This window comes from Neopelma chrysocephalum, unplaced genomic scaffold (genome assembly GCF_003984885.1).
Source record: "Neopelma chrysocephalum unplaced genomic scaffold, ASM398488v2 Primary Assembly neopelma1_59, whole genome shotgun sequence".
Lineage (NCBI taxonomy): Eukaryota > Metazoa > Chordata > Aves > Passeriformes > Pipridae > Neopelma > Neopelma chrysocephalum.
Window position 1 is genome coordinate 27,013,118 of NW_020897714.1, and position 25,182 is coordinate 27,038,299.

Here is a 25,182-nt window from a genome sequence, read left to right on the forward strand (position 1 = left end):
AGCCCCTGCGGATGCCAGTGGGACTGCACCCACCTAATACCACAGCAGGACTTTCCCCACTGCATCTGAAACCAGTTTGGGCCGCTGCCAGCAGAATGTCATCTCCTGCCACAGGTGACGTAGGAGGAGATGACATTTTTGCTTTTCAGGTCCCCAAGAAGATGCCCAAATTAGATTGCATCTGCAGTGCTGGGAGGGTTCCCTGCTCTGCTAACCACTCAGCACCACATGCATCCAAGGAAAAAATGTTTACCTGGTATGGCCACGGTTAACCTTTTTTCCTTGCTGAGACGGTGCCCATGGATGAATTCACTCATGGAAGGGGGGCCCCTCAGAAGATATGATTCTGTGGAGGCGGGATGAGGGGGGGCTCTTAATAATTTCTGGAGGTAGGTCCCTGAAGTCCTGGGATGGCTCTGATCACAAAGGGAAGGTGAGAATAGTCTTGCAGGAGATCCAAGAAAAATACATATGGAAACAAAAGAGTTTTACTTTAATTACCTTTCAAAGCCTCACAAATGACAACATCACGTTAACTTGCTTAACAGGTAAAAACCAACTAGTGTTGCCACCCAATGTCATTTCCAGAGCAGGACACCTTGCCTGCCTTGGAAATACTCGTTCACATTAGGGAAGGAGGAGATGAGGTTGAGTTATATATCAGCATCCTGGAGTCGACATGTACAAAGTTCCCTGAATGTTCTCTTGGTTTTGCATTGTGATTAGAGCATATGAGAAAAGGGAATGATTATCTGTACTTCTCTAACAGAGATCCCACACCTACAGAGCTTTGTCAGGGCAGTCACAAGACAAGAACTCACTGCTTGAACAGAAAAATATTTGCATTAGGTTATGAATGGCAGCCATTCCCCTTCAAAAGCTTGCTTGCTCCCATGTAGAAAAACTGATCTGAGTGAACACATCCATATCATTTTGGAACTGATAAAGAGCAAGTGAGCACCAGAGCTTAACAAAGAAATGCAGTTTCTTTTGTGTTAAGCACTGAAATTCTCATAGAGCACAATCCTTTTTTTATTTCAGATGCTCGTGACAGAAAACTTTAAGGAAAACTGAAGGAAAACTTGCTAAAGAAAATACATTCACACTTAATATTAAAGACATACAAGATGCACTGAGACACTGACAGAATATAGTTCGGAACACTGCATTAAGGAGGAGGAAATAACAGTGAGTAGGTGGATCAGAACCACATGTTGCCAGGCTTTGAATTTCATATTCACACCCTCCCCACCTCCTTTTCCCCAGTCAAAGTACAAAACCAAAAAATTAAAATAAATTAGAAAAAAAAAAGAATCATTATGTTTACAATTCAGTGAACGACTTTAATGAAAGTCTGGCTACTGCACTGTACTGTAAAGATCACTGCATGCATACCTTTTCCTCTGAGTGCCACTGCTGACCAGTAAGTTTGGTTGCTGTGGGCCCTGACTATGCAGGAGGAAAGTGTCTATGCTTGGCACGGTGGCTGATGCCTCCTCACTTACTTTAGGGCTGCCGATCTTGCTCTTTCCAAGCTTGCCTTTGCTGCGTCGGGACTGCTCGTGGTCGAACTCTAAATCCTCCAGTCGCTGGGTAAGGGCGAGTTTTTGCTGGATAGCCATGCGCAACAGAGAGTTTAGGGTCTTCTTCTCATCCTCCGCAGCTGCCAGCTGCCGCTGCATCTCATCCAGCTGTGTGACGTACTCATCACACCTGGGGGAACAAACAAGGCAGAAAATCTGTGGAAACGGTCCAAGAACCAGCTCTACCAGTGAGCACATTCCTGGGCTTCATTTACAGAGGCAGATTCAGATCCACGCGTTTGCTGACCCTAATCCCGGAAGCAGACAGCCTGAATTCTTCTGTTCCCACTTTGAATAGATTTGGTCTTGGATCTGAATGCCAACACTTCCCATTCAGCAGGAGAACCTGTATCTATATTGACAGAGTAGTCTATGATAATGTACTACATTTCTAATGCAGATAATAAGCAATTGGAGGGGAGGTTTGGGATTATCTCCATGTTAGACCACAAGTAACAATTTTGGGTGCTGGTTCTGATAGTAAGTCATGATAAGAATGTCTATTAATTAGATAATACTATTTTTCATAGACAGTAACATCCACTTCAAGAAAATACCACAAAAGAAGGCTGCAAGTAGTGTGAACACTTGACACATCAGATTTTAGAAATGAGAAGCCCTCAGTTATTTGCCATTGTTAACTTATTAAAAAGTACTATTCAGAAAACCCCGCATCTGGAATTATTTCACATTTACTGTTGAATATTTTGGAGGTGTGCTCAGATGTTCATCATGGTCACCTACTCCTTTTTAACTCTCAGCCTCTTTTATCTGCATGAAAAACTCCCTTCGTTTGCTTTTGAACTCTGAGAACTAAAACCACCTTTTTTATGATTTTGTTAATATCTAAGACCAAATTAAATTTAGTTCTGCTTTAAGAAATAATTCCTAAAGTTAACAGGAAGAGTAAGGCATTTCAAGATAGTCTTAAGTCATTTTTTGAAGATAAATAGCTTCAGTTTGCTAGCAATAGACCATCTAATCAGTAAGAACCAAGAGCTATAAATGTACGCCAGCAGAGAGATGATTCAGAGATAGCAATACTGTCTGACCATCAGAGATTTGTGGCAATATCCAAGGCATGTTAAATGATGCAGCTTTTGCCAAATCTCCTTCCCACGCAATCTGTATAAATCTAAGTAGCTTTGCTGTGTAATTGCAATTGTGTAATGGATGAGGATGTAACTTTATCAGTATCACTCACAGAAAACAAGCATAGAAAATTATTTTAGTTTTCCTTATCAAAATGTGTGATGCACTAAACATGAATTATTGCAAACTGAGGGATGGAACTAATTTCTCTGAAATTTTAATCTTCCCCTTGGGAAACAGAAACAAAGTATACTTGAAAATTTGCTGTTATTCTTCACACGCAAACACTTACATATATATTGCACTCTCCTTTTGAATAATTCAGGCACTGGAAGTAAAATTACTAAGACACAGTTTCATCTACAGTTTCAGTATTACCTTACTTTCACAGGACCTTAATAAGCATGACTGTTGCTATTCAAGCCTTGAAGTAGAGAGATGTTTATGAAATGCTGGTTGGCTTAAAGACAACTTGCACACCTATTTCTGCTCCAAGCCATGAAATGTCTATTGATGCTTAAGCCAGCTTCCTTGACAGAGATACTAGAATGAAATCAGCATTCTGCAGATTATAGTAATTCCTATTTCAAATTAATTGACTTTAATGTCTGTGTTGCCCGAGTCTTAAAGACTTGTTCTTGTAACCAGATGGATCCTGTATCCACCTCTTATTCTCTCCCGCTTTCCTCTTTGCCTAGGAGACATCTTTTTTTTTCCAAATAGTTTTCTGTTGAAAATTTTTAAAAGTAACACCTGGTTTGTAAAACAGCACAACTGAACAGTTAAGAGACATAAGTGCCATGAAGGTGGCTATTAGTAAAGCAGACTCAGACAAACACGCTTTTTGTTGCCTGCTATGAACTATATCAAGCTGGCTCAAGAAATCTGTATATACTAGATGCTGTTAGCTGGTTTCATACTTGAGACAAAACTAATCACATTTTTCAACCCATCTAATTAATTATATGTCCTTCCTAGAAATCTCCCCATAACAGGAATCCCACACTTCTGGCAGTTCACTGCAGTGTTTGGGTGGTTCCAGTCATCTGACCTCCACCACAAACACACAGTACCTTGTCTCCGGGTTTTGTTGCTCAAGCTTTTTTTTTTTCTTTTTTGAGAAACAGCGTTCAGAAAGGTTAAACCTAAATCAGTCAAATAAAGGCCATAATTAACTTTAGAAACTGCTGAATTAACAGTCTCAGATCTCCCTGAAGTTTGCAGCATTGAAGGTTATTCCATACAATGGGAAGTAACTACTGCCTGCAGCCATAGCATTTCCCTTCACTGAAATATTCCTAGATATGTGCAAGTGTGAGATGAAAAGAGAAGTGTTTCCAATTAAAAAATAAAAAAGCATTACACACATCCATATTGCCTTTCGCCCACGTGTTTGACAAACAATTGTGAAGTCTCACAGGATAATGAAGAAGAAAAAGGTTAAGAGCTCCTCAAAGACATGACTTCTGGCATGATACTGACCACTGTGTTCTGAGCAGGGCTCCAGGATGCTCCAGGGCTTTGAACAGTCTTTCAGAAGGACTCAAATAGTAGTAAATAACAAAAGTTAAGTTATGTCCTCCCGAGTCAGAGCTCTTTCCCAGTTCTTCCCTCACCCCAGGACAGGTGTAGTCTACAAGTGACTATTAAATAACCAGCACTGTTATCTTGCTATCTGCTGGTCTACTCATTGCCAGAGCAAAAGTCAAGGTTTCACCTATTTCTCATTTCTCTTGTCTCAGAAAGGAAGCAGACAGACACATAAGCCCACTTATTTTGTATGAACTGATCCAAGAAGCTTATATAGGATTTTAAGGGATTTCTAGTTGCATCTCCCTCTCTCGTCTAGGAATGTAAACCAAATACCGAACCAGGCTTATGCGTAATTTAGGTAACATAAATCACAGCAGAGCTTGAGCTAAAACCCGGTGACAGTGACAGTTCCCTGCTCTAGCCATATAATCATAACTCTCTTCCGCTCATAAAAGTTTCCTCATCTCCAGGACCTGTCCAATCTTCCTAGTCCATCTCTTCAGCACACTTTTTTCTTTAAATATTAATCATAAGAAAACATCTTGATGGATGAAGAATAAAATCCATGTCTGCAGTGTCAGGACTATGGCAATATCGGAAGTAATATTTCCTGTTCTCTCCTTTTAAGTATCTCCTTTTAGACTAGGAAAGCAAGCACGTGTAGGGACTCAGTAAAATCAGCTTCCTGAATCCCTTTGGGTTCCTGCTTTAAAAGTAGTTCCTTCTCTCCTTCAGCATGGGACTTCCCTTCCTCTCACAGGGCAACATCTACTCTAGACTGGAAAATGAATGTTTTAAAGAGTTTATCCACCCCTGGATGAGTGCTGCTCACTGCTTCACACTCCCACAGCTCCCACCTTGGGTCAGCAACTCAGGGGTGGAGTGAGGGGAAACAAAAGGAGAGGCAGGAAAGGCTCTCACCATTTTCTCTGGTCTGGGAATACCAGAAGCAGCCCAGGATAAAACAAGCAGGCTAAAGGCAGAAGCTGCAAATCAGGTAGGCTACACATGGCTCTGGCATGAAATAGAACCTTCAACTCTGCTTTGCCAAACCCTTATATCCCACAGAAGAGATTTTTTATGGGTTTTTTTTTTCCTGAGACATGGTAGGGGAAAGGAGAGCTTGAACTATATTGAGGACATATTCTTGACAGGTATGAAGTAAAAAAATTCCAGAAAGGGATCACAAAAGTGAAGGAGGAAGCTGTAGAGATCAGAATCCGTTTTTTGGGTTAAAAAGGAGTCCCAGAAGGAAAAACAGAAAAGTAGAAGTACAAGCAGGACAGAAGGACTGTTGAGAGGAAGATGAACTGAAGAAAGAAATTAAGAAGTGGAAGAATGAAAAAGTGTCAGGGAAAAACACAGAAAAAGGAGGACTCCTGCTTTCTGCATAAGGGAGCTTTGGAGATAAGTGCTATCTTTGCTGTTCAGACCAGAAACAGATGTCCTGTGCTCTCCTTATAACATGTTGTGACCTTTATTCAGTGCATTTAAGGAAGAAACCATACAGTTCAGCACCAGAATGAACATCCATTTGGCGACCAACTGAACAGAAAAGGATGGTTTATGAAAGTGAAAGGATATTGTTCTATCAAACAGTATATGCAATCATTTTCAGATTTTTAATACAACCCTACTATCAGAGGGATGATCTCCCTATGGTACAAATTTCTGGAGTAAGTACCATGTGATGCACTGTAACCATGGAAACCACTGTTTTATTCAACTAAAGATGAAACAATTGCTTTTTTATGCTAGAGCTATTGCATCTAATGTTACTGCACAAGAATCTTAAGTGTCCTGTATTTTCAAACAGATTTCTCTTCTTCAACAGACTTCTAGAATATATCAGCTTACTGTCATTTAAACAAATGCTCTTCGAAATGGACTATTTGGAATGAGTCAATGATTTGAACATTTAGGAAGACTGATTTAATTATAAAGGCCATTAAACTCCACGCTAAGGAAGGAAAATGAATATATTACAATGGAAAAATCTATAGGAGCACGCTGATGTGCAAGACCTTGTAGTGAATAATCTTTTATAACTCTGCTCAGAAAATACTTGGCAAAACTTATGATCTCAAGGGCAGGGATATGTTCCATAGGCCATACACTGAGTGTTTAATCACTACTGCATGGAGTTTACCAACAGCACTAGATGCTTTGATTGGGGGTTATCTCTGATAACATTGGACATTTATAAAGTGAATATCTGTAACTCAGCAAGTCACTCAGACTCCCTTTATAGTTCATTGAAGAGAAATAGAAGCTTCATTGCATCCTACACACAAGACATCTAGAAAAGGTTCCTGGATCAATGGCATCATTTAAGCCTAATTCTCATGGAAGAGATGCTGCTGTCTCCCACCAGCTTTAGGATATGCCTTAAACCCACATAAGTCTGCACTCAGGATGCCCAAATAAGGTAAGGAGCATTCAGTACACCAGCACTCTAACATTCCCTTTAATTAACTTCTAAATCTTCGCAAACTACTTTTACCTCGTAGGTTGATGATTTATGCTCCATGCAAGACACTTGTTTGCTTTATGCTCACGATGCCACTCCTCTCCTCCAGAGTTAGCCGCCTTCCAGGGAGTCTTACAGAGTTAGTACATTCATGTATCTCCTAGAGTAATGAGCTTGCAAGTAAAGATCAACACATGCATTTCTAATACACACACACACAGCTTTCCTTTCTTGAAGAAAATCTTTAGATGCCAATGAAATCAATCAGGCTACCTTGGTTCACACCACCTGCTGAGTTGGGTCTTCGTTTCCATTATGTCACTACACGAACTCTTCCGACGATGAACCTATGATGAATTTGTACACAGCACCAATGTCATGACACATAAATGTCCCTTCTCTTTCCTTCCCACCTCTCCCAGCTGCTGCTGCCACTGTGACTTTAGAAGGCTGGAAGTGGTGAGACAGCACCTATATACCACAGGGAGCACTGGAGAGATGTTGACATGAGGCACGACGTCTTATCATTTGTGGACTAAAGCACAAAGAAGAAATCTGCACTGTGTTTGACCATAAGGGGGGAAAAAAGTCCTAATCTAACAGAATAATTTCCTTAGGATAATCATTTGCTTGTGTACTTGTGAATTAAGAGTTTATTGATCAAAATGTTGGATTTTTAAAAAAAATTATTTTTAGGTAACATAGTGTTAAGTTGCACCAGGGGAGTTTTAGGTTGTACATTAGGAAGAATTTCTTCACAGAAAGGGTGATTAGACATTGGAATGGACAGCCTAGGGAGGTGGTAGAGCCCCCTTCCCTGGCAGTGTTTAAGGAAAGACTGGATGTGGCCCTGAGTTGGTCCGGTCTAGTTGACACGGTGGTGTCTGGTCATAGGTTCGACTCAAGGATCTCAGAGGTCTTTTCCAACCCACTTGATTCTGTGACTCAGTGTAAAACCAAAAGCTCCTCTGAAGAAGGTGTGGGAGAAGGAAAGATGAAAGATGATTAATTACTGTCCTGCCAGGATGAACTATGTTACAGAAGATCAGTTAAACTTATTTTGTGAAGGAGAAGATAATAAATTGAACATCACAGTGAGAGAAAATAAGAATTCATGCTGGAGTGGGAAATTACAGTGGCCTTACAATTATTAGTGCTGGATTACAGCATAGGCTGGCTGATGAAATAGATTTTTCTAGTGGTAAGTAATGAATCTCATTGTAATGAAAACATGAGATTCTGAAGATCATCATTAACCGTACGATAGCTTTACATGACAGAATCACTGCGTACTTCTGAATGGGAAAAGCAGCCACGTAAATCTACTATTTGATTTCCACTTTAAAAAGCTCTATAAATGCAAATATACGGCAAGCATATATTGGCATTTATAACAATTTACTCAAGGTTGTATTGACATTGCTATTCTCCAGCTTTATTTTCCAAGACACGCAGCTCAGTAGCACTTGAAAGCTTCCAAGTTTTGCACAGTGTGCATTCTAGGACTCATTCACCTTCATCCAGCAAACCTCTGACCTTGCAGAAAATAATTTCTCTCTCCTCCTAAGCACCCAACATACATGGCTAAGGCCGTTGTCACTTAGTACACACATATTTGTTTTTACAGTTCTGAGCCAGACGGTGACACCATTTCCCTTACCTGGTTGCAAACATTGCTCTCAAGGATGAGAAGGTTGCTGCATCTTCCTTCAAAGCCTTTAATTCATTCCGTAGTTTGGTCATGGTCTCAGTCACCATTGCTTTTTCATTTTCATATTTATTCTTCAAATTGGCTAGTGCCACTTCAGCTGTCTAAAAACACAAACAAGGATATATGCTTATGAGCCCGATATCTGATAACACCTAAGATGCCATGTCTGATTTTGGTTTTGATGTCCTTCTTCATTCACACAGTAAAAAAAGTTAGACCTGATCGTTGTTGTACTGCACACTTTAATGTCTTCTTTTAAGTTGTACTCCATGCAACCAGGAAAGGGAGAAAGTAGTTGAAAGGACAAAGCCTGTTTCAATGCACAGGCAACAACTCAACACTTTAAGCGTCTCTGCAAAACTGTGCAGGTGCATGTTGAGGACACAGGCAAGTGAATATGTTACTGCAGCTTAAGGAACTGCTACCATGTTGTTTGAGCTGCAGCAAACAAGCAGGTGTGTCCCCTGGCCATGGTGCAAACAGGATGCAGAGCACATGAGGCTCAGCCTGTGCAGCCAAGTTATGACCACAAGTGTTTGGCCTCATGCCTCCTGCCAGTTGAGCCTTTCCTTGCGTGTGGGGACAGCCAGGACCTGACAGCTTGCTTTTATGTTTGGGAACTGGCAATGCCTACTGCTGTGCAAACTAGCATTATTTTGGCAGTTTTAACCACTACAAAAAAAAAAACCCAAAAGCAAACAAAAACCAAACCAAAAAACCCTGTAAATTACAACTGTCATTTAACAGGAGAGCAAAGGGTTTGTATTTGTCCAATTCCTAAATTTTTGCTGCTCCTTTCTTTCCTTTTTTTTTTCTGTCTCATCCATTAAATTTCTTTAATTTACTACCTTACTGCTTTTAATAGTTACATTTGTCTTATCCTTGCAAGACTTGAGCTTTCTGCTATGAGTTTAGTATTGTTTTGAAGTTATTCACAACACACAGTTTTATAGAGGCTTTATACCTACTGCTGCTTTGAGACATTTAAAATTATCGCTTTTGAATGAGATAAAGGAAAATGTATTTCCCTTTACATTTACTCAGAGAGGGTTATGGCTGGTTTTTGCACTTTGTTTAGTGCATAAGTTGCAGCATTTCATATAGGCAATCAATTTCCCCTGTTGTGGATTCTTGAATCATCACCAGGGGAGAGAAGTGTAGGAGAACATTAGTTTAAAGCAATCAACAAGGGAACAGGACAAAATACAGTAATGGCCAAACAGCTGGAAACTGATTTCAAACTCAGTTTTCTGAAACCCAATACATTTCCCACTAGCAGTGTCTCTTAATAAAAGGACATATTAGAATCTCCTATCAAAATACAACTTTATTCATCTGTGTCTGGGGAAATAGCACAGCTAGCAATGGGAGCATTAAAATAATTTTTTAAATTATTTAAATTGTATACTAACCAATAATATCTTCTCTGCTTTCTCTTAATTTACATTAAGAGAAGAGATTTTAAAAAGTCACTAGTAGTAACACCTGCCATTTTAAATAGATTTTTTTTCCAATCTAAATTTGATATCATCAACGACACATGTTAAAAATATCAACCACTTTGGGATATATTTAAATCATTCAGCTTTTTTTAACCTTGCTCATATATGCTTTGGTTCAATGTAGACACCATCCTATGCCTTGGCAGAGTAAAGCAGAAATCATCAGCTTTCTTTCTGTTTTCAGCCATGACCAAAAATGTAGAGTCATAAATTAACATAGAGAGGAAGGATTAACTATGTTTAATAAATCCACTTTTTTGAATGGAAATCCAGGAAATAGTGCATCAGAGGAAAAATTCCTATTTAACAGTTATGATTAAATTAGATTTGTTTGAATTTTCAGGTCACTAATGACGTAGAAGTGATTTATGAGAGCACAGGTGGACTCTATAGTTCAAAATGAGTTCTGCTTTGCCCCTAAGGCAGGAATTCAGACATCTTTGCTTTGTAAGAGAAATACAGCCTCATATCCCTTAACCTATCATACCTCATCTTTGAACACAGGATTCACTTAAAGATTTTTTTGCTGTTGTTTAGGAATGAAAATGAGTTAAAGATATGTACCACCTAATGCTAGTCTTATTTATATTTTTTTTAACTGTTGCATTATTTCAGCAGCAGGCTTACATATTCCATGTAAACCCAGTAATTTACACATCACTGAAACACATCACTGTGCAAAATGATCAGACAGATTGTGATCCCTACGTTTTATTCTGGATGTCAGGGTAAGTTAAATGGACATATAACACTACAGGATGAAAAATAACTTAGCAATATAATTTACTTGGTGAATAAAAGTAACAGAGGAAGGATTGTGTCAAATCTTCAAACCTTTTTTCCTTCCTTTTAAATTTTCCTATAAAACAACATATAGAAAACAAAGTATAAATTTAAAATCTTATGGAAAGTGTCTCATGGCTCTCCAAGCACCAGCCAAGCTTTTGAGCACAGCCCAGTGCAGGCTGTCAAGGGTCCCCCTTCTGAAAGCCTCCAAAGTGAAGAACAAATGGACCCAAGTGCTCTGCTAGAGGAGCAAATAAAACTAACAGAAAATTTGGGTTTACAGCAAGAGAAAGAAGGGGGAAGCTGAGGAAGCTTCTGCTGGAAACCCACAGTCAGGGTCAGCTGAGAAGTTGAGGAAGTCCTTGTAAGAGCCAGTGGGCACCAGACAGTGCAGATGCTCAGGTTACCCACAGCTCATGGGTTTGGGATCTGGATGCTGACTGAAGCCAATTTCTGTCAGACTCCTCAGCTCAGAGGCTGCCATTTTATAATGCAGCTAAGCCAATCTATACTGGCTAGCTGCCACCAGAAGAGTAATTACCCAGCTTTTCCCCATCCCTACCCTTTGCACACCTCCTGGTTTTTTTTCTGTGCTTACTGTGAGCCAGTTTAGGGAGCCTGAAGAGGTAGAAAACCTGCCTGAATCACCCTGAAGCCAGAATGTGTGATGGGGAGTGGGGCTGAGGGCAGAAGAGGAACTCAGCTTCTGTCTTACAGAGGCACTTATGCATCTGGTCACCTCGGCTGGACTGTTGGACTGTGCCAAGACCAACAGGGACAAATTGAACTGGAGCCACAGCTTCATTCTACTCTTCTTCCAGCACCAGCTATTGTTGAAATTATTTGTATTTGTTCCCCACCTCAGCCAATCTCCAAAATTGTACCCGTTGAGCCATATATGTGTGATTGTGCTTGAAATTGGTTCTGTGGGTTAATCTAGATTTAGATAATCTAGAATGGTGCATTCAGAGAGTGCTCAGAAAGGAAGGATGGGGCAAACAAGAGCCTGCATCTCCAAGTAGTGGGTGCCAGAGGGAAGCAGATGCCCAGGACCTGGCTTTGATTTTAACAGCTCTTTCTGAAGCACTTGGTTTCAAGCTGTGGTTAAGGACAAAATTCTATCAGAAAAATTAGAGAACTTTGTTCCACATAAAAATGCAACCTCTGATCAACAAACGAGGAAATGGGGAGCACAAGAAAAAAAGATGAAAACACAGAAAAAAATGCATGAATACTCTTCACTGAAGTAAATAATGCAATAAGACAGCAGAGGTGCTAATGACACTCTTGTCAGAACGGTCATGCTGAGGAACTGGGCAAATGACTACTCAGCCTCTCAGCCTGTCATGCCTGCAGACACAGGATTAATGGCTCACAGAGCACGTAGTGTTTGCAGAGCAGGAGAAGTCACCTAGAATTGACAGCAAGGCTGGGAGGGAGCAGAAAGCTCCAACACCTGGACTCCAGCAGAGTGTGAAACACTAAAAAGGAAAAGATTGCTGGGGCACACAGAGCATAGCCTCCCTCTCTGTCCCCAAAACCCACGCAGCCACAGAGCTGCATAGGCGGAGGTGATGACATCTCAGCCCCAGCACCCCAAGCACTGCCAAAACTAACAGCATCCTTTTCATCCCACTGCTTTATCCTTAAAGAGGAGATGTTTGCCTAAACTCTGCTGCCTAAAGGTTGCCACCTTCATCCTGAAATCCATGAACAAATCTCATTTTCTAAGATGACTTAGTATCCCATTTACTTTACATTATCAGTGTGAGAAAGCAGACCAACTAAAAAAATTGTTGCTGAATGAATATTAAATCCTACGGTGGTAAGTGCTCTTTTTTTCACACAAGAAAGCAGAAAACTAGCCTGTTATTTTAGTGCTAAAATTGTACATGGTACTGGGTCTTATCACTGAGACTCACTTTCCCAAAGAAATTCTACTGTATTCTTTCTATATAATATCAGGGCATTTTTTTGTAGATAAGGTTCTGTGTGTCTGGGGTTATCAAGTTATTTTTTCTGAAGGACTTTTATGAGCATCTCAGTTATGGGAGCTGAAGACACCATAGTTACTGCTAATGCACTTGTGAAAATCGTGCTGACTCCTTCTCATAAAATTATTTACCAATGAAAACAACCAATCAGTTCTCCATCAGAACTTCAGGATATTAAATTCCCATCATAGCCAGCTTTGCTTTCTGATTGCTATTAGAAATCGAAATCAAACCCATTATTGAACTGATCCTAAAAGTTATTGCATCATTAATTTGATATTACTTCCTTATTTATGCTACTTGTTAATGTTTGCTCCACCAGTCTGGTGCTGACATGGTAATTATGGCTACAAACAAATGGACACATAAATCAAGACAAGGTAAACAAGCAAGATCTTTGTGCATTGCTTTCTTGAGTAATTGATTTAATAGATTTAATAATCCATTTTCCCAGTCTTAGGTTTGCAACTTCTTAGAGCAAATCTTGCTCTTTTTTCATGTTACAGAGTTTTGTGTAGTCTTTTTAAAGCCCAGCCTAAGACTAAAATGCTTATTTGACAATATTACTGGTGGTAACTAGGTAGCACCTGTGCTTCCCCAGTTAAGAGTGTTTTTTCACTACTTAAGTACAGTCCAAAATATCAGACCCAGGGTCTGCTGCTGGTCTTCACTCCCCTGCCCAGATCTGAATGGTGAGATGCTCTAGGAAGGCCAGGTCTTGCATTTTTACAGTACATCTGGCTGTGCTCATCCTCCTTTCCCATATTACTTCAACTAAAAAGCTTCACCTAAAGTGTCTCTGTCTGGAGTGCTAACAAATACAAGTGTTTTGTAATAGTATTGCAGAGCACAACGAGATGAGATGTGGCTGCTCTGGAGGCTGAGGACGGGCCAGGTTGTCTCTTTGAAAGGAATTCCTGCAGTTCTGCACTGCTACATTTGGCACCAGCAGTGTCTTACCACGCTGTGTAAGGGGTGAAAATGTCATATTAATGTCAGCTTCACCATGACTCAGGGAAGGCTTTTATTTATTTTTTTTTAAAGAATAGCTCTTGTGGTTACAGAGAAAACATGAAAAACTGAACCAGATGTACTCTGTAGGCTCATCTAAACTGAAACCCACAAGGGAAAAGCATCCCCAGCCTATTGCTGCTTAGAAACTTATTCTTTTGAAGGGGAAGAGCTCAAAGGGATGAATCTTAACTTATGGTTTTTTGAACATGAGATGTACTTTGAGTCCTGGGATACACCCACCACTTGAGGCTGGCACATAATAAATCACTCTCCCACTCTAACCTTAAATTTCTGCTTCCCTTTATATTATTATGTCTTTTAACTTAAAAGTTTGAGGAAGTTGTTATTAGGTTTGCATGAACAGTATTGCAAGTTTCTGTGGCCAATTGTACAGTTACCAATATCTATGCTGCTATCCAATAAATAAAAGTTTAGTTAATAGCAGCTCCTTTGTCAGCAAATTTATCTTTCCCATTTCAGTGAGCACGCCTTAGCATAATTCTTTATTTCTGACAGCAATAACAGAGTGAGACTGAGCTAGATTTTATGGTAGTAGCAAAAATAAATGATAGCTCTATGCTAATGGGAAAAATCTTTAATTTGGAATCACATATCTAAACCCATATACATCAATTCCATCTTAATTACGTTTTAATTACATGGAAAACCCACATATAATTGCTCAGAGCTATTATTGCTTAGCTAGAGATGGTATTTAATTACTTGAGTTAATATTTAACATGTGTTGTATCAGAGGGGGGGAAATGCTATAAAAGACTCAACGTATGTTGAAATATTGTTGCAATTTAAAAATCCCCAGTACCCTAGAAATGCAGTTACAGATGCAACAATCAATTAAACTCAAAATTGTAACTTCAGAATAGCTGACTATTGGGAATTTCAACATCCCATCACTGTCATCAGCTAATAGTATGCCAAGCTGTTAACCAGGATTCATGCCCCCATGTGGTGATCACTGCACTTTTTAGATGAGAAAAGACACAGGCAACCTGGAACAATGATGCTGCAGCCTCTTGCATTCCGATGAGAAAAGCAGAGCTAAAGTACTTAAAGAGGAGGCGGGGAGGGAGGGGACAAAGGTCTGCCCTTGCCGTGATGGTGATCGAGTGAGAGGTTGTGAGTAAAACCTCACCTCCAAAATACTCCTGGGAGAGCTTGTAAGTGACCCGTGTAAATAACACTTTCCTGGCTGTTTTATGAACACCTTACCTGCTTGTTGGCTTTCAGCACTGCTCTCAGGGTCGCGATCTGCTCTCGCTTTGTACTCAGGAGTGATTTCAGTTTCAGTATCTCTTCCATTAAGGCCTCCTTGTCCTTATCGATCATGGGCGCCAGCTCCCGAGCCGCAGCCCGCTGGCGCGACAGCTGCAGCGACCGATCCACAGCCTTCTGCAAGTGCTTGATTTGGTCCCTTATTATGGCATTGAGGTTGTAGATGTTCATAGGCTCCTTGCGGATGTCACTGGTGTCAGAGACGGGGGAGGAAGGAGGGGCTGTGATGACAGGAGAAATGGTAGGTGTTTTTGTTGGGCTCTGTTCCTTGCCGGGCTCTGGGGCTTCCTTAGTCACCTGCTCGGTCGGGGTCCTGGCTTCTACGGGTGATGCCACCCCCCGTCTGGCAAGTCGTGGGGAAAGGAGGCCTCGAGGGTCGTCCGGTCCTTTCAGGCTCCCGCTGCGGGTGACTCTGCTTTGCCTGTAATAGTCCAACATGACCCTGTTTGGTGTCTCATTGTTGCACAGGCAGACGTGATGGTAGAGCTGAGCCAGCTCCTCGCTAAATGTCACCAACTCGTCCTGGGCAGTGTTGAGGGTATTGTGGTTTTCGTTTGCTACGCTTGTCATCCTTTGTAACTCCTTTTCCATGTGGACCATTTTTTCCTGGCTTTCCTTGGTCGACTTCTCCAGGCTTGTCACCTGCTCATCATATGTCTGGATTCTGCTCTCATACTTGGCCTTCTCTTCAGTGTAGTTTTCCACGTACTTGTTATATTTCTCCTTTAAGGCTTTGATTTCTGCTTTAAGGTCTATCACCTCAGTAACAGCTACTTTGTATTTACATTCTAGGATCTCCAAGCCATTGATGTCCACTTCATAGTCGTGTGCTTCCTCACCAGGGTCTCGGCCCTTCTCACAGTCAAGCTCAGCTTTCAGCTCCTTGTTGCTCTGCAGTCCCCTCATGGCATTGACGTGCTCTGTGAGCCTGTGGACTCGCTCGTGTTGCTCCGTCAGGGCTCCCTTGGTGTGCTCCAGCTGCGTCTGAGACTCTTGAAGGTTGGCCAGGAGAATGGCCTTCTCTCGCTCCACCTGCAACACAGTCAAAGTAAGACACCCAGGACCTCATCCTACCCATGCTGAATACCAAGCTCTGAAATCACATTAATTTCTTCCATTCCCACAAGCTGTAAACAATCTGAGTGCTTTCGAGAGATTTTAGCCATATACGCCTAAACCATAAAATTAAGTCATAGATCCATGTAACTCTCAGAGGTTTGGGAAGTCCCAGCCTCTGTTACAATTTGCAATATCACTAGGTCACAATTTTACATGTTGCCCACTGAAGAATTACTAAGCACTAAGTGATTTATTAGGACATATGTTCCCTGAACAGAGGAACTGCATCACTGTCAACTATAAACCATTCTACTGGTACATACACATTTCTCAATAGAGTTTGAATTTACATTTCCCATTAATAGTTCCACCAATCCTTCACAATATGCATTTATATCTTTGAACTGTTGCAAACTTTCATTATGGCAAACACAGTAAACAAATAGCTGTGTACATTTCCACAGATTAAATAACCTGCTGTGTGGAAATGTAACACAGACCAGGAGACTGAGCATGTGCAACTCCCAGGACTCCCCATCCCCAGCCACTTAACTGTAAGTGAAATTCATCTGTTTAAGGCCAAACCAGAAAAAGCAGGACTTGTGGTATCACCTTCTGACCTAGTAAATTCCTTTCTGAATACCCACATATAAATGTGGATGTTGAACAAAAGAAGAGGTCATGGAGGACACCTCTAGAAGTTTTAATGCACAGCATCCTAAAGTAAGTGAACAAGACAAACTTACAAGTTTGATCTACTCACATATTCGCTACTCGTGATAACACCCCTGAAAGACTCGCATTTCAAGTTTTAAGTGTAATGCCCCAACTTTTCTCCTGTGCCTTCATCCTGTTCTGAGTCGTGAATTGGGAAGCAGAGGAAGGCATATGGAGTTAGGATCCTATTTGCTTTCATGGCTTTTGTATAGGACCCTGGGCCTACCAAGTTTACTGCTCTTTCACTGCTCTGGCTGCAGTATCTCAGCCCTGTGTTTATACATGCAATGAAAATGGCATTCTCCACATTCCCTTTATGAGTGGTGGAATTACTAATTCTGAGAATTAAAAGCTTTCAGTTCTGAAAAGAACCTTTTTAAAAAAAAAAACCACCAAACCTTTCCTTCCCTTTCAGTAGTATTTGGAAGAGAGTCAAATTAGCCACCACGAATCTCAGTAAAGGAAAAGAAAAGCCTTTTAGAAACTGAGAGGGTATTAATGCCATCTCAAAAAATGTTCCAAGCAGTGATTCAGGCTCCTGTTTTCTCAAAACTAGGCTTTTGAGCAGTGGCTGCTGCTCAGAAGTACTAAGACATTAAAGCATATGGTGACCCCCTGGTTTTACAGACAGGCTTTCAAAAGATGGCCTCCATTAGAATCTGAAATCAACTGCAGGCAGAAACTGTACGAATAAAAATAGAAGCCGTGTTAAAAACATCTAAAAAATCAGCCTAGTTTTTTGTGAACAGGGGACTGACGACTTAAGAATTTAAAAACCAGAGCCAAACCACATTATTATTTTATGAATCAGGAAGAGTCTATCTCCTTAGATATAAGGTGTTCCATTTTTGGCACTACATAGTCTATGCGGAAGAAGACAGCCAAGAACCACCAGTATTTTGGTACCCTTCTCTATTTGTTGTTCCCCTGTCACTGTCCCTGTGTGCCTCCCAATCTCATTGTTGCTCAGCCCCCGCCACTGACAACAGTCAGTCCACTCTTGTTGAGAAAATCCAAAATAAGGCAAAATTCCCCTTTGCCAAGTGCATCTTCTTAAAAGGTGACCACTTCCTACAGATCTCTTGGTCAGATCTGTCCTGGGAAACCTCAGAGATCAACCCAGCAGAAATCTCTTCCCTAGTTTTCCTGGGTTCTTTTCCACTGAGCTGCCTGAAGGCTTCAGTGTTAGATACATTACCCTTGTCAGGTATTTATTCCTTCAGGCTGGTAAGGTGAGCGATGCATATTCACGAAAAAACTGTGTTTTGACTAATTTAAAGGACCATCTCACCTTATAGTGAGAAATTGTACGGATAATAAAGAACACACCAAAAGCAGTTGGCTTTATAAAGTGTATGGGTCCACTGTGGGTATGTTCACACCAAAGTAGGTAATTCACTGTAGATTGCACTAGTGTAAAAATAAATACAGAGCTTACAGAGCCAGAGAGCCTTTCCCTTGAGATAACAACTGGGTGTGAAGGCAGCACAGTGCTTCAGTGTCCACTTAAATTAATCAGAAAGAATTGATCCTGCAGGATTACTGATCTCAGCCATCATACTCTATCATGAAGAAAAACTGTAACTGAGCTAATTTGGATCCTGATGATAATTTCTCTACTGAACATAAATGTGTTCTGGAAACATACTACTTTCAGATAGAGAGGATTCTTCCCATAGAAAACGTGACTTTTAAAACCCGTATATTAACTTGGACAATAGGCAAAAGGAAATACATAGATCTACTAAATGTTATTCATTCTGACCCAGTAATAGAAGCCAATACGCTTCCATTTAAAATTTTAAATGCGTGCTCCCATTTCCCAGGGAAAAAACCCCAAAGCTCCAGCTCGGCCCTGAGCATACCTTTTGAATATTAATGACTCTGCTGTTCCCAAGTATGGTAATTATATTTCTTGTTCTAAACCATACTATACTCTTATTTCCACCACAGCAAACTTACGGGAATTGCAGTTATTTTTCAGTCCAGTTGGTGGGAGGGTTTTTAGGTATTGAAACTGGTAGCTGCATAAAGGTTTCTTATAATCTTAAAATTAAAATAAAAGCAATTCAAAAGTACTTATTTTGCAATGCATTCTCCCCTTCAAAGATTTCAGTTTGAGGAGATTTTCTTCCCAATTTGCTCTATAGTTTGCAATTATGGAAACCAATTTTACCCACCTTTTTTTTTTTTTTTAAATAACATCAGAATTTCAGTGAACAATTCCTAGAGGAGTCTGGAACAAACAAGAGAACTCAGCTTAAGAACCCTGAATCTCAGCCATATCATATTTGTCAGAGAGTACAAGGGAGCTGAAAAGGAGTGTCAGAGACTGGGCTGCATGAGGGTTTTTTTAATTTCCTTTCTTAACAGAACTTAAGATAAGTTTTCCAAATATGATGTTGGCCTCAGGAACAGGGAAAGCATGAGCACAGAAAGAAGAGAGGAGCCTTAGGCACTGGACAACAAACACGAGGGGAGAGCAGAAAGCCTTGAGCTATTCTGAGAAAATCTCAGAATATGAGAATTTTCAGCAAGACATTTGTTACATTGAGGATATAAAATATGGAAAGGGAATAGTTGCAAATAGATATCTCCTAGAGACCAGCACAGCTCATGAAGCAGAAGCAACATAAAGCTGCAGAAGGAATTATATCTGTCATACTAAGTGTTCTAGTGAAAGCTTCCTTATGAGATTGGGGAGTTAAAAAAATTTGCCACACGCACTTATAAAATTGCAAATCTGAAGTTTGCTTCTCTCAAAAAATTGAAGTTGCTGTCCTATAGACATAAAAATAGTTCCCAAAAAAGGGTCAGTTCTTTGAGGAACTCTGTCATAGTGCAGCCTCTTCGAACAAAACAAGAGGAGCATGTACCAAATACTGAGATATGACTGAATGAACACTACATGGCAAAGACTTTTTGTCAACTTGAACCCAATTAAGTCTCCCATTTATAAGGAAAACTTTTGGAGGAATTTTTCACATTTAATTTGTATGACCCAAGGTGAGCTGATGCAGCTCAACAGTGAAGATGACCACCTTTCACAAAGTACACACCAGCAGTTTGCAGTCAGTCTTTTCAGTATCTAAAGAAATCAGGCTTTCATCTAGGTCTAATCCTTCTTTTTAAACCATAAACCTTTCAACAGGATGAGAATGCCAAGCAATGGTGGTGACTATTGGCATGGAGGTACTGGAGCCCAGCACCAAAAAATGTTATGACTAAAATGGCTATAAGTATTTTCTGGGGTCCTAAGTCTGTGGCTAGTGACTGTCAGAAGGCTGCCTCTTTGTTTAAGAGATGTAAAATAAATAAGTTTTTAAGTCAGAGAAGATAACACCAATTCCGGGATCTTTCAAGAAGAAATCTGCTGACTCATCAAGCTCAATATTTAATTTAGTACAATCAAGACAAAGTATGACCAAAGCAATCCTTTTTTTTTTTTCATTTCTGAGAAGCTTTCACTCCAAATTTATATTGCATAAAATTCATGATAAATTATGGTTTAAAGTGCTTACGCTGTATTTTAAAATATGAACATTTCAAAGCATTTCCTTTGAAACTGTGTTTTCAAAATTTTTAACATTGGATTTCTGAACCAAATTAGAAGCTACATATAATCCATATGTGCACATATTACAGAGATACATGTATATGTACTTACACATGCTTATTTGTATATATGCATACATATACAAAACATACACACTGTACCTTTTGACACTGGAAAATTTTGACAGAATTTTTCACTTATATAAAATTCTAAATTTCAAGCTTTCCCATTTAAATTATGTATGGTTTGCATCAAAGTTATTTGTGCAAAGCACTAGATGTCATCAGTGTTCACCATGTCGCAGCTCAGATCAAAACTTCCCACAGTGAGTTTGGCAATGAAGTAAATAAAACAATTAACTCTCCAGCAAATAGGACAGATGACATAGGGATTTATTGTTCTCCAGCAAGCACTGAAAACTGGGTTTGCTCTACTTTACTTCCAAATCACCTTTTACATTTTAAGCAGTCAGGAGTTCACAATTACTCTTCTCTTTAGAAGAGGCACTATTTAGAAGTCTGAAGCTAGAAAATGCTGGATGTTTCCTTGAGGGTGCCAAAATCTTTCAAGCTCTTGTGGCAGACAAGATGCTCAACAGCTCGGGCAGCAGGACCCTTTCTCTGTGTGGCACTGTACCCCTTCTAAGATGATGTCAACATCGGGGCTGGCAGCTTGAGTTTTTCTCTGGCTTGCATCCCAGGCTCCTGTTCTGGTTGTGCCTGGGCTGGGCTTGGATGCACAGAGAACAAACACTCGCTGTACGGTCCCCAAGGCACCCCCTGCAGCCTGCGCATCCACCGGCACTGCCAGCGCGGACAAGGGCGCTCTGTGACATCTCACACGCCACATGCTCTCCCTGTGCACGGCTATTAAGAGGAGTGCTCCTCTCCTTTTGTTCTCCCTTGACATTATGCCAAACCTCGTTCAAGCTGAATTTAATGGCAAAAACTCCCTCTGACTTGCAAAAGGGAGCATAACCAAGCCTGCCTGTATTTTAGTGGGGTTTTTTCCAGATAGGTTTGGTCATATTGAAGAGTACTTTATTCCACTTGCAATTTCAGGGACATCTGCCGTTATCAAAGCAGGGAAAAAAAAATCTAACCTTCTGCAACCCCAGCAACTAGGTCCCTTTCTGCTCTTTGTACTAAATATCTACTCAGATCACATTGACTTTTTTCCAGACAGATACTGTGTTTACTAGGAATATTTCTAGCAAAACCTGGATATAAAAAACCCACCAAAGTAGAAGTCTGAAAAAAGCACACGTGGTCAAGAACGTCACTGGGAATAATCATTCTAAAACTGGCACTAGGGTTCATAGGATGTGTGTCTAAACACTTCAGGACATTAAATTCAGCTCTTACCTGCATGAGCTGCTGCTTCAGTTTCTGTATTTCTGATATGTTGAGCTCACTGAAGAGGTCAGAGACGGGATGCAGAGATTCTCCTTTCCTACTCGTGGGAGTTCGGTAGTCACCGTTGAGTTTCACGAGAGGCCCGTGGATGTGTCCGTTCATTTTGTCATCATTGTTGGGCTCTCCCCCGTCCTCTGAAAACTTCAATCCATCTACTGATATATTAATATGGTTATTATACATACTATCATTGAGGTTGATATACTGGGAGAGTTCCTTCCTCAGATTGTTCTTTTGCTCTCTTTCATTTTTTAAAGTTTCCAGAGCTTCCTCCAGCTGATGCTCAGCAATCTCCTTCAGCCGGATGGCATCTTCTAGCTGGCTATTAAGCAACACTGTCTCCTCCTCAAATCGTTTAATCTCATGCTTTAAGCCTTCATATTCAACCTGAATTAGACAAGACAAAGAACATTCATAATACTAAAACTTGAGTCATGAAAACCTGCCATTTATCAGCCCTATTGAAATATTTCAAACTACAGTTTGAAATACCAGACATTGCCTGCAGCTGCAAAGAACTGACTGAACAAAAAAAATGCAAGAGGAGCTCACTCTGTCAAATACTTCAGTGCTCACTTTTTCAGCATGTGAGAATTAAGAAATATGATACCTCGTTCTGAGTAACTTATGATAAACAACGTACTTCATGGAAAGATGGACGTTTAGTAGCAGATGTCCTGGTAGCCACAGATTTACTATGAATTGCTCTAAGCAATGTTGATTTATCATGGCATGTATAGATCTCACATTAATATAGCACGGTTTATGATTTGCAAGTATTCTGAAGATGACTTCATATCTAAATTCTTACTAAATATAAAGTCACTCAGGCAGAGACACTCTCAAGTATCTTAAACGCTCACAAGTATCTTGGTGTGTTAGTTTTCAAAATATGGATGGAGGGTACAAAACCAGTAGAAAAGCCTTAACTCTCTGTACTTTACAAGGGTCTCCATTATTCCAGAAGCATTTAATTTTAAAAACTAAACAGCAAATTATTCGTACAATCAGTTTAAAATCTAAGATGCCCCAAAATTGTTAGAGATTTTTAAACTACCAGAAAAATGTAGTGAACAGCTCATTCAGTCCCCCACAGCCCTTAAACTTTGTGTATGGATGCCATTCTGGAGCATGTGGCAACCTGTTGCTCCATCCACACTGCCTGAAGTGTGTCCCAGTGACCTGGTGCAGCCTCACCAGCACTGGAGGGACTTGCTGGTCTTTCTCCTTCTCAGAGGGCAGGCTCCCTGCCTCACACTGAGACAAGGTATTTTATCAAGGTATTTATGGGCACTGTGGACTGAGGAAAACAAGGAGCTTCTTCTCTCTTCTGTAAAGCACCTCCCGTGTTTATGCAGTTCTCTCTATTTCACCTCGCAAGAAACCAAGCCCGGAAAAACCCAGTCTAGTTTGAAACAAGTGGATCAGAAATATCTAGACAGTGCAGGAGATCCCCACTGAAGAATACTGTCCTTCCTCATCTTCTTTTTCACTGTTGGAAAATCCCACAGCAATGAAAAGGAAGACTTTTGTTTATAAAGGTCCATGTCCAACATTCATGCTATAGCTTGGTGAAAGGGAAAAAGAAATGCTGAATTTTCATGATTCCATCAAAAAACCTTTTTACAGTTGAGGCTTTTATAATTCAAATGCAGTAGTATGCATTACTACCTACAATCTTAAGACATTGTCTAGAGTATTATTTTATTTTACATATCTGTATATTTTAACAAACTAAAACAAGATTCTGGTAAAAATAAGAAAATCCACCATTCTTATTGGAGTAGAATATTTATCAACCTGTCAAAAGTTTTGTATTCGCAAACCTCTGGAAAGACAAACTTAAAAACCAAAGCCCTAATCTTCAAATCCAGAAAGTGGAAACATCAAACAACAAAGAAAGTTCCAAAGTCATACTGGGGATTCTTAAAGACAAAAGGAAAATCCATAAGAGTTTCAAATCTCCATTTAGCAACCTGATATCTTTTCTGACTAGAGGGACAGGTACATCTGAAAAATTATGAAATGCAATAAAATAGCTATGTTTATAACTTAAGGACATTAAAAAAAAGCCAAACCCAACAAAACAATCAATACTTTTTCAATTTTAAATCCATATGCAAACCACAAATCTATATTATCTATATGGTTACCTTATCATAGACTCTTGCTTAAAAAAGCTACAAAAAAACCCCAACGTAGATAATGATATTTTAGCACCAAGACTTATAACATATGGGTTTGTAAATTCAAGCATTAAAGTATAAAATGCTCTTAAAATTTTATCTTGTAGATCAAAGTTATTTTAGGAGTCACAAGTGCAGGGATATGTGATGCAAAATGACTGATTTTCAAAGTTATTCAGTATATAGCAATGCTTTTTCTCCCCAGACTGCTGGCATTCGGTTTCAGTAAGAATGAAATATTATGACAAATACAAACACTTGCACACAGATTTTATTTTGGGGGAAACTAGAACAGTCCATAAAGCAGTCTTTTGTTTCCTGATAATGTGAAAATGTCTCCTATGAGGTTGGCGAGGAAAAAAATTCCATGCCTCAAAGGGGGAATTTGCTGGCTAGGTAAATAACTCTGACACAAAGATGATCTGCTATAAATTCAGCTGCAGGAGTGTGAAAGCCTAGGCATCTTCATAAATAAGGAAATTATGTGCCCGTTTCTATTACCTGTGTATTCCCTGCAGCACAGCTCTGTTGTTTTAACTGTTTCCATTGCATTTGTGCCAGAGCAGTAAAGCAGCAGTAAAAAAGACCTGAAATGGCACTGCTGATTCCTGCAGGAATAAAGCAGCTTTGTTCCCAGGCTGCCACTGGAAACTGTGACAGGGCTGGCTCTTTGATAAAAGCCCTGACTGCACTAGGCACAGGTTAGGACATAAGCCAGGGGCTGCAGTGCAGTGCTGTTACCCTCTGAGAGCAGGTAAGGAAATGGTGCTATGAAGTGCAATGTGATGCTGGTCTGGACAGTGTCTAAAACACTGAAATCATCCAACTTGGACACTTAAATATCAACCACAGCAAGTTAACTCTTGATTCTTCATGGTACATACACAGCCAGCAGCAAAGGAAGTGTGCTTTTGTAAGGAGGACAGAACAGACCCCATGACTGCTTATGCCTGGATGTAACAGGGCTGTTGTTTATTGAGGTTCCATAACAGCACTGCAGTGAGAATTACAGTGTTGGTTTGCCATCAGCTGCAAATGAAGAAAACAAAAGAAAAACTAGGAACACCTGACATCCCTTTGCCTATTCCTGAAGCTTGCTACACTTGAGGGTTAGCATGGCTGACAAGAGAGCAATGCCAGCACAGGAAACCCAAGGGGCAGGAAAAGGAAAGAAAGAAAGAAGAAGGGAAAGAAGAGAAAGGGAAAGGGGAAGGAAGGGAAAAGAAAAAAGAAAAGAAAGAAAGAGAGGGAGGAGAGGATTATTGTCCCTC

The 25,182-nt window shown here is 40.2% G+C and overlaps 1 protein-coding gene across 1 annotated transcript in view; it reads right to left on the reverse strand.

Moving 5' to 3' along the window:
• The window catches only part of BICD1 (BICD cargo adaptor 1), an 89,592-nt gene that overhangs the window by 24,990 nt on the left and 39,420 nt on the right, over nt 1–25,182 (reverse strand). Inside the window, exons 4-8 of the mRNA XM_027679611.1 lie at nt 21,675–22,112; nt 14,916–16,010; nt 8,339–8,490; nt 1,396–1,713; nt 254–444 (exon numbers count right to left, since the gene is read on the reverse strand). Of these exons, the coding sequence (XP_027535412.1) occupies nt 254–444; nt 1,396–1,713; nt 8,339–8,490; nt 14,916–16,010; nt 21,675–22,112 (2,194 nt within the window). The remainder of the gene's footprint in view (nt 1–253; nt 445–1,395; nt 1,714–8,338; nt 8,491–14,915; nt 16,011–21,674; nt 22,113–25,182) is intronic.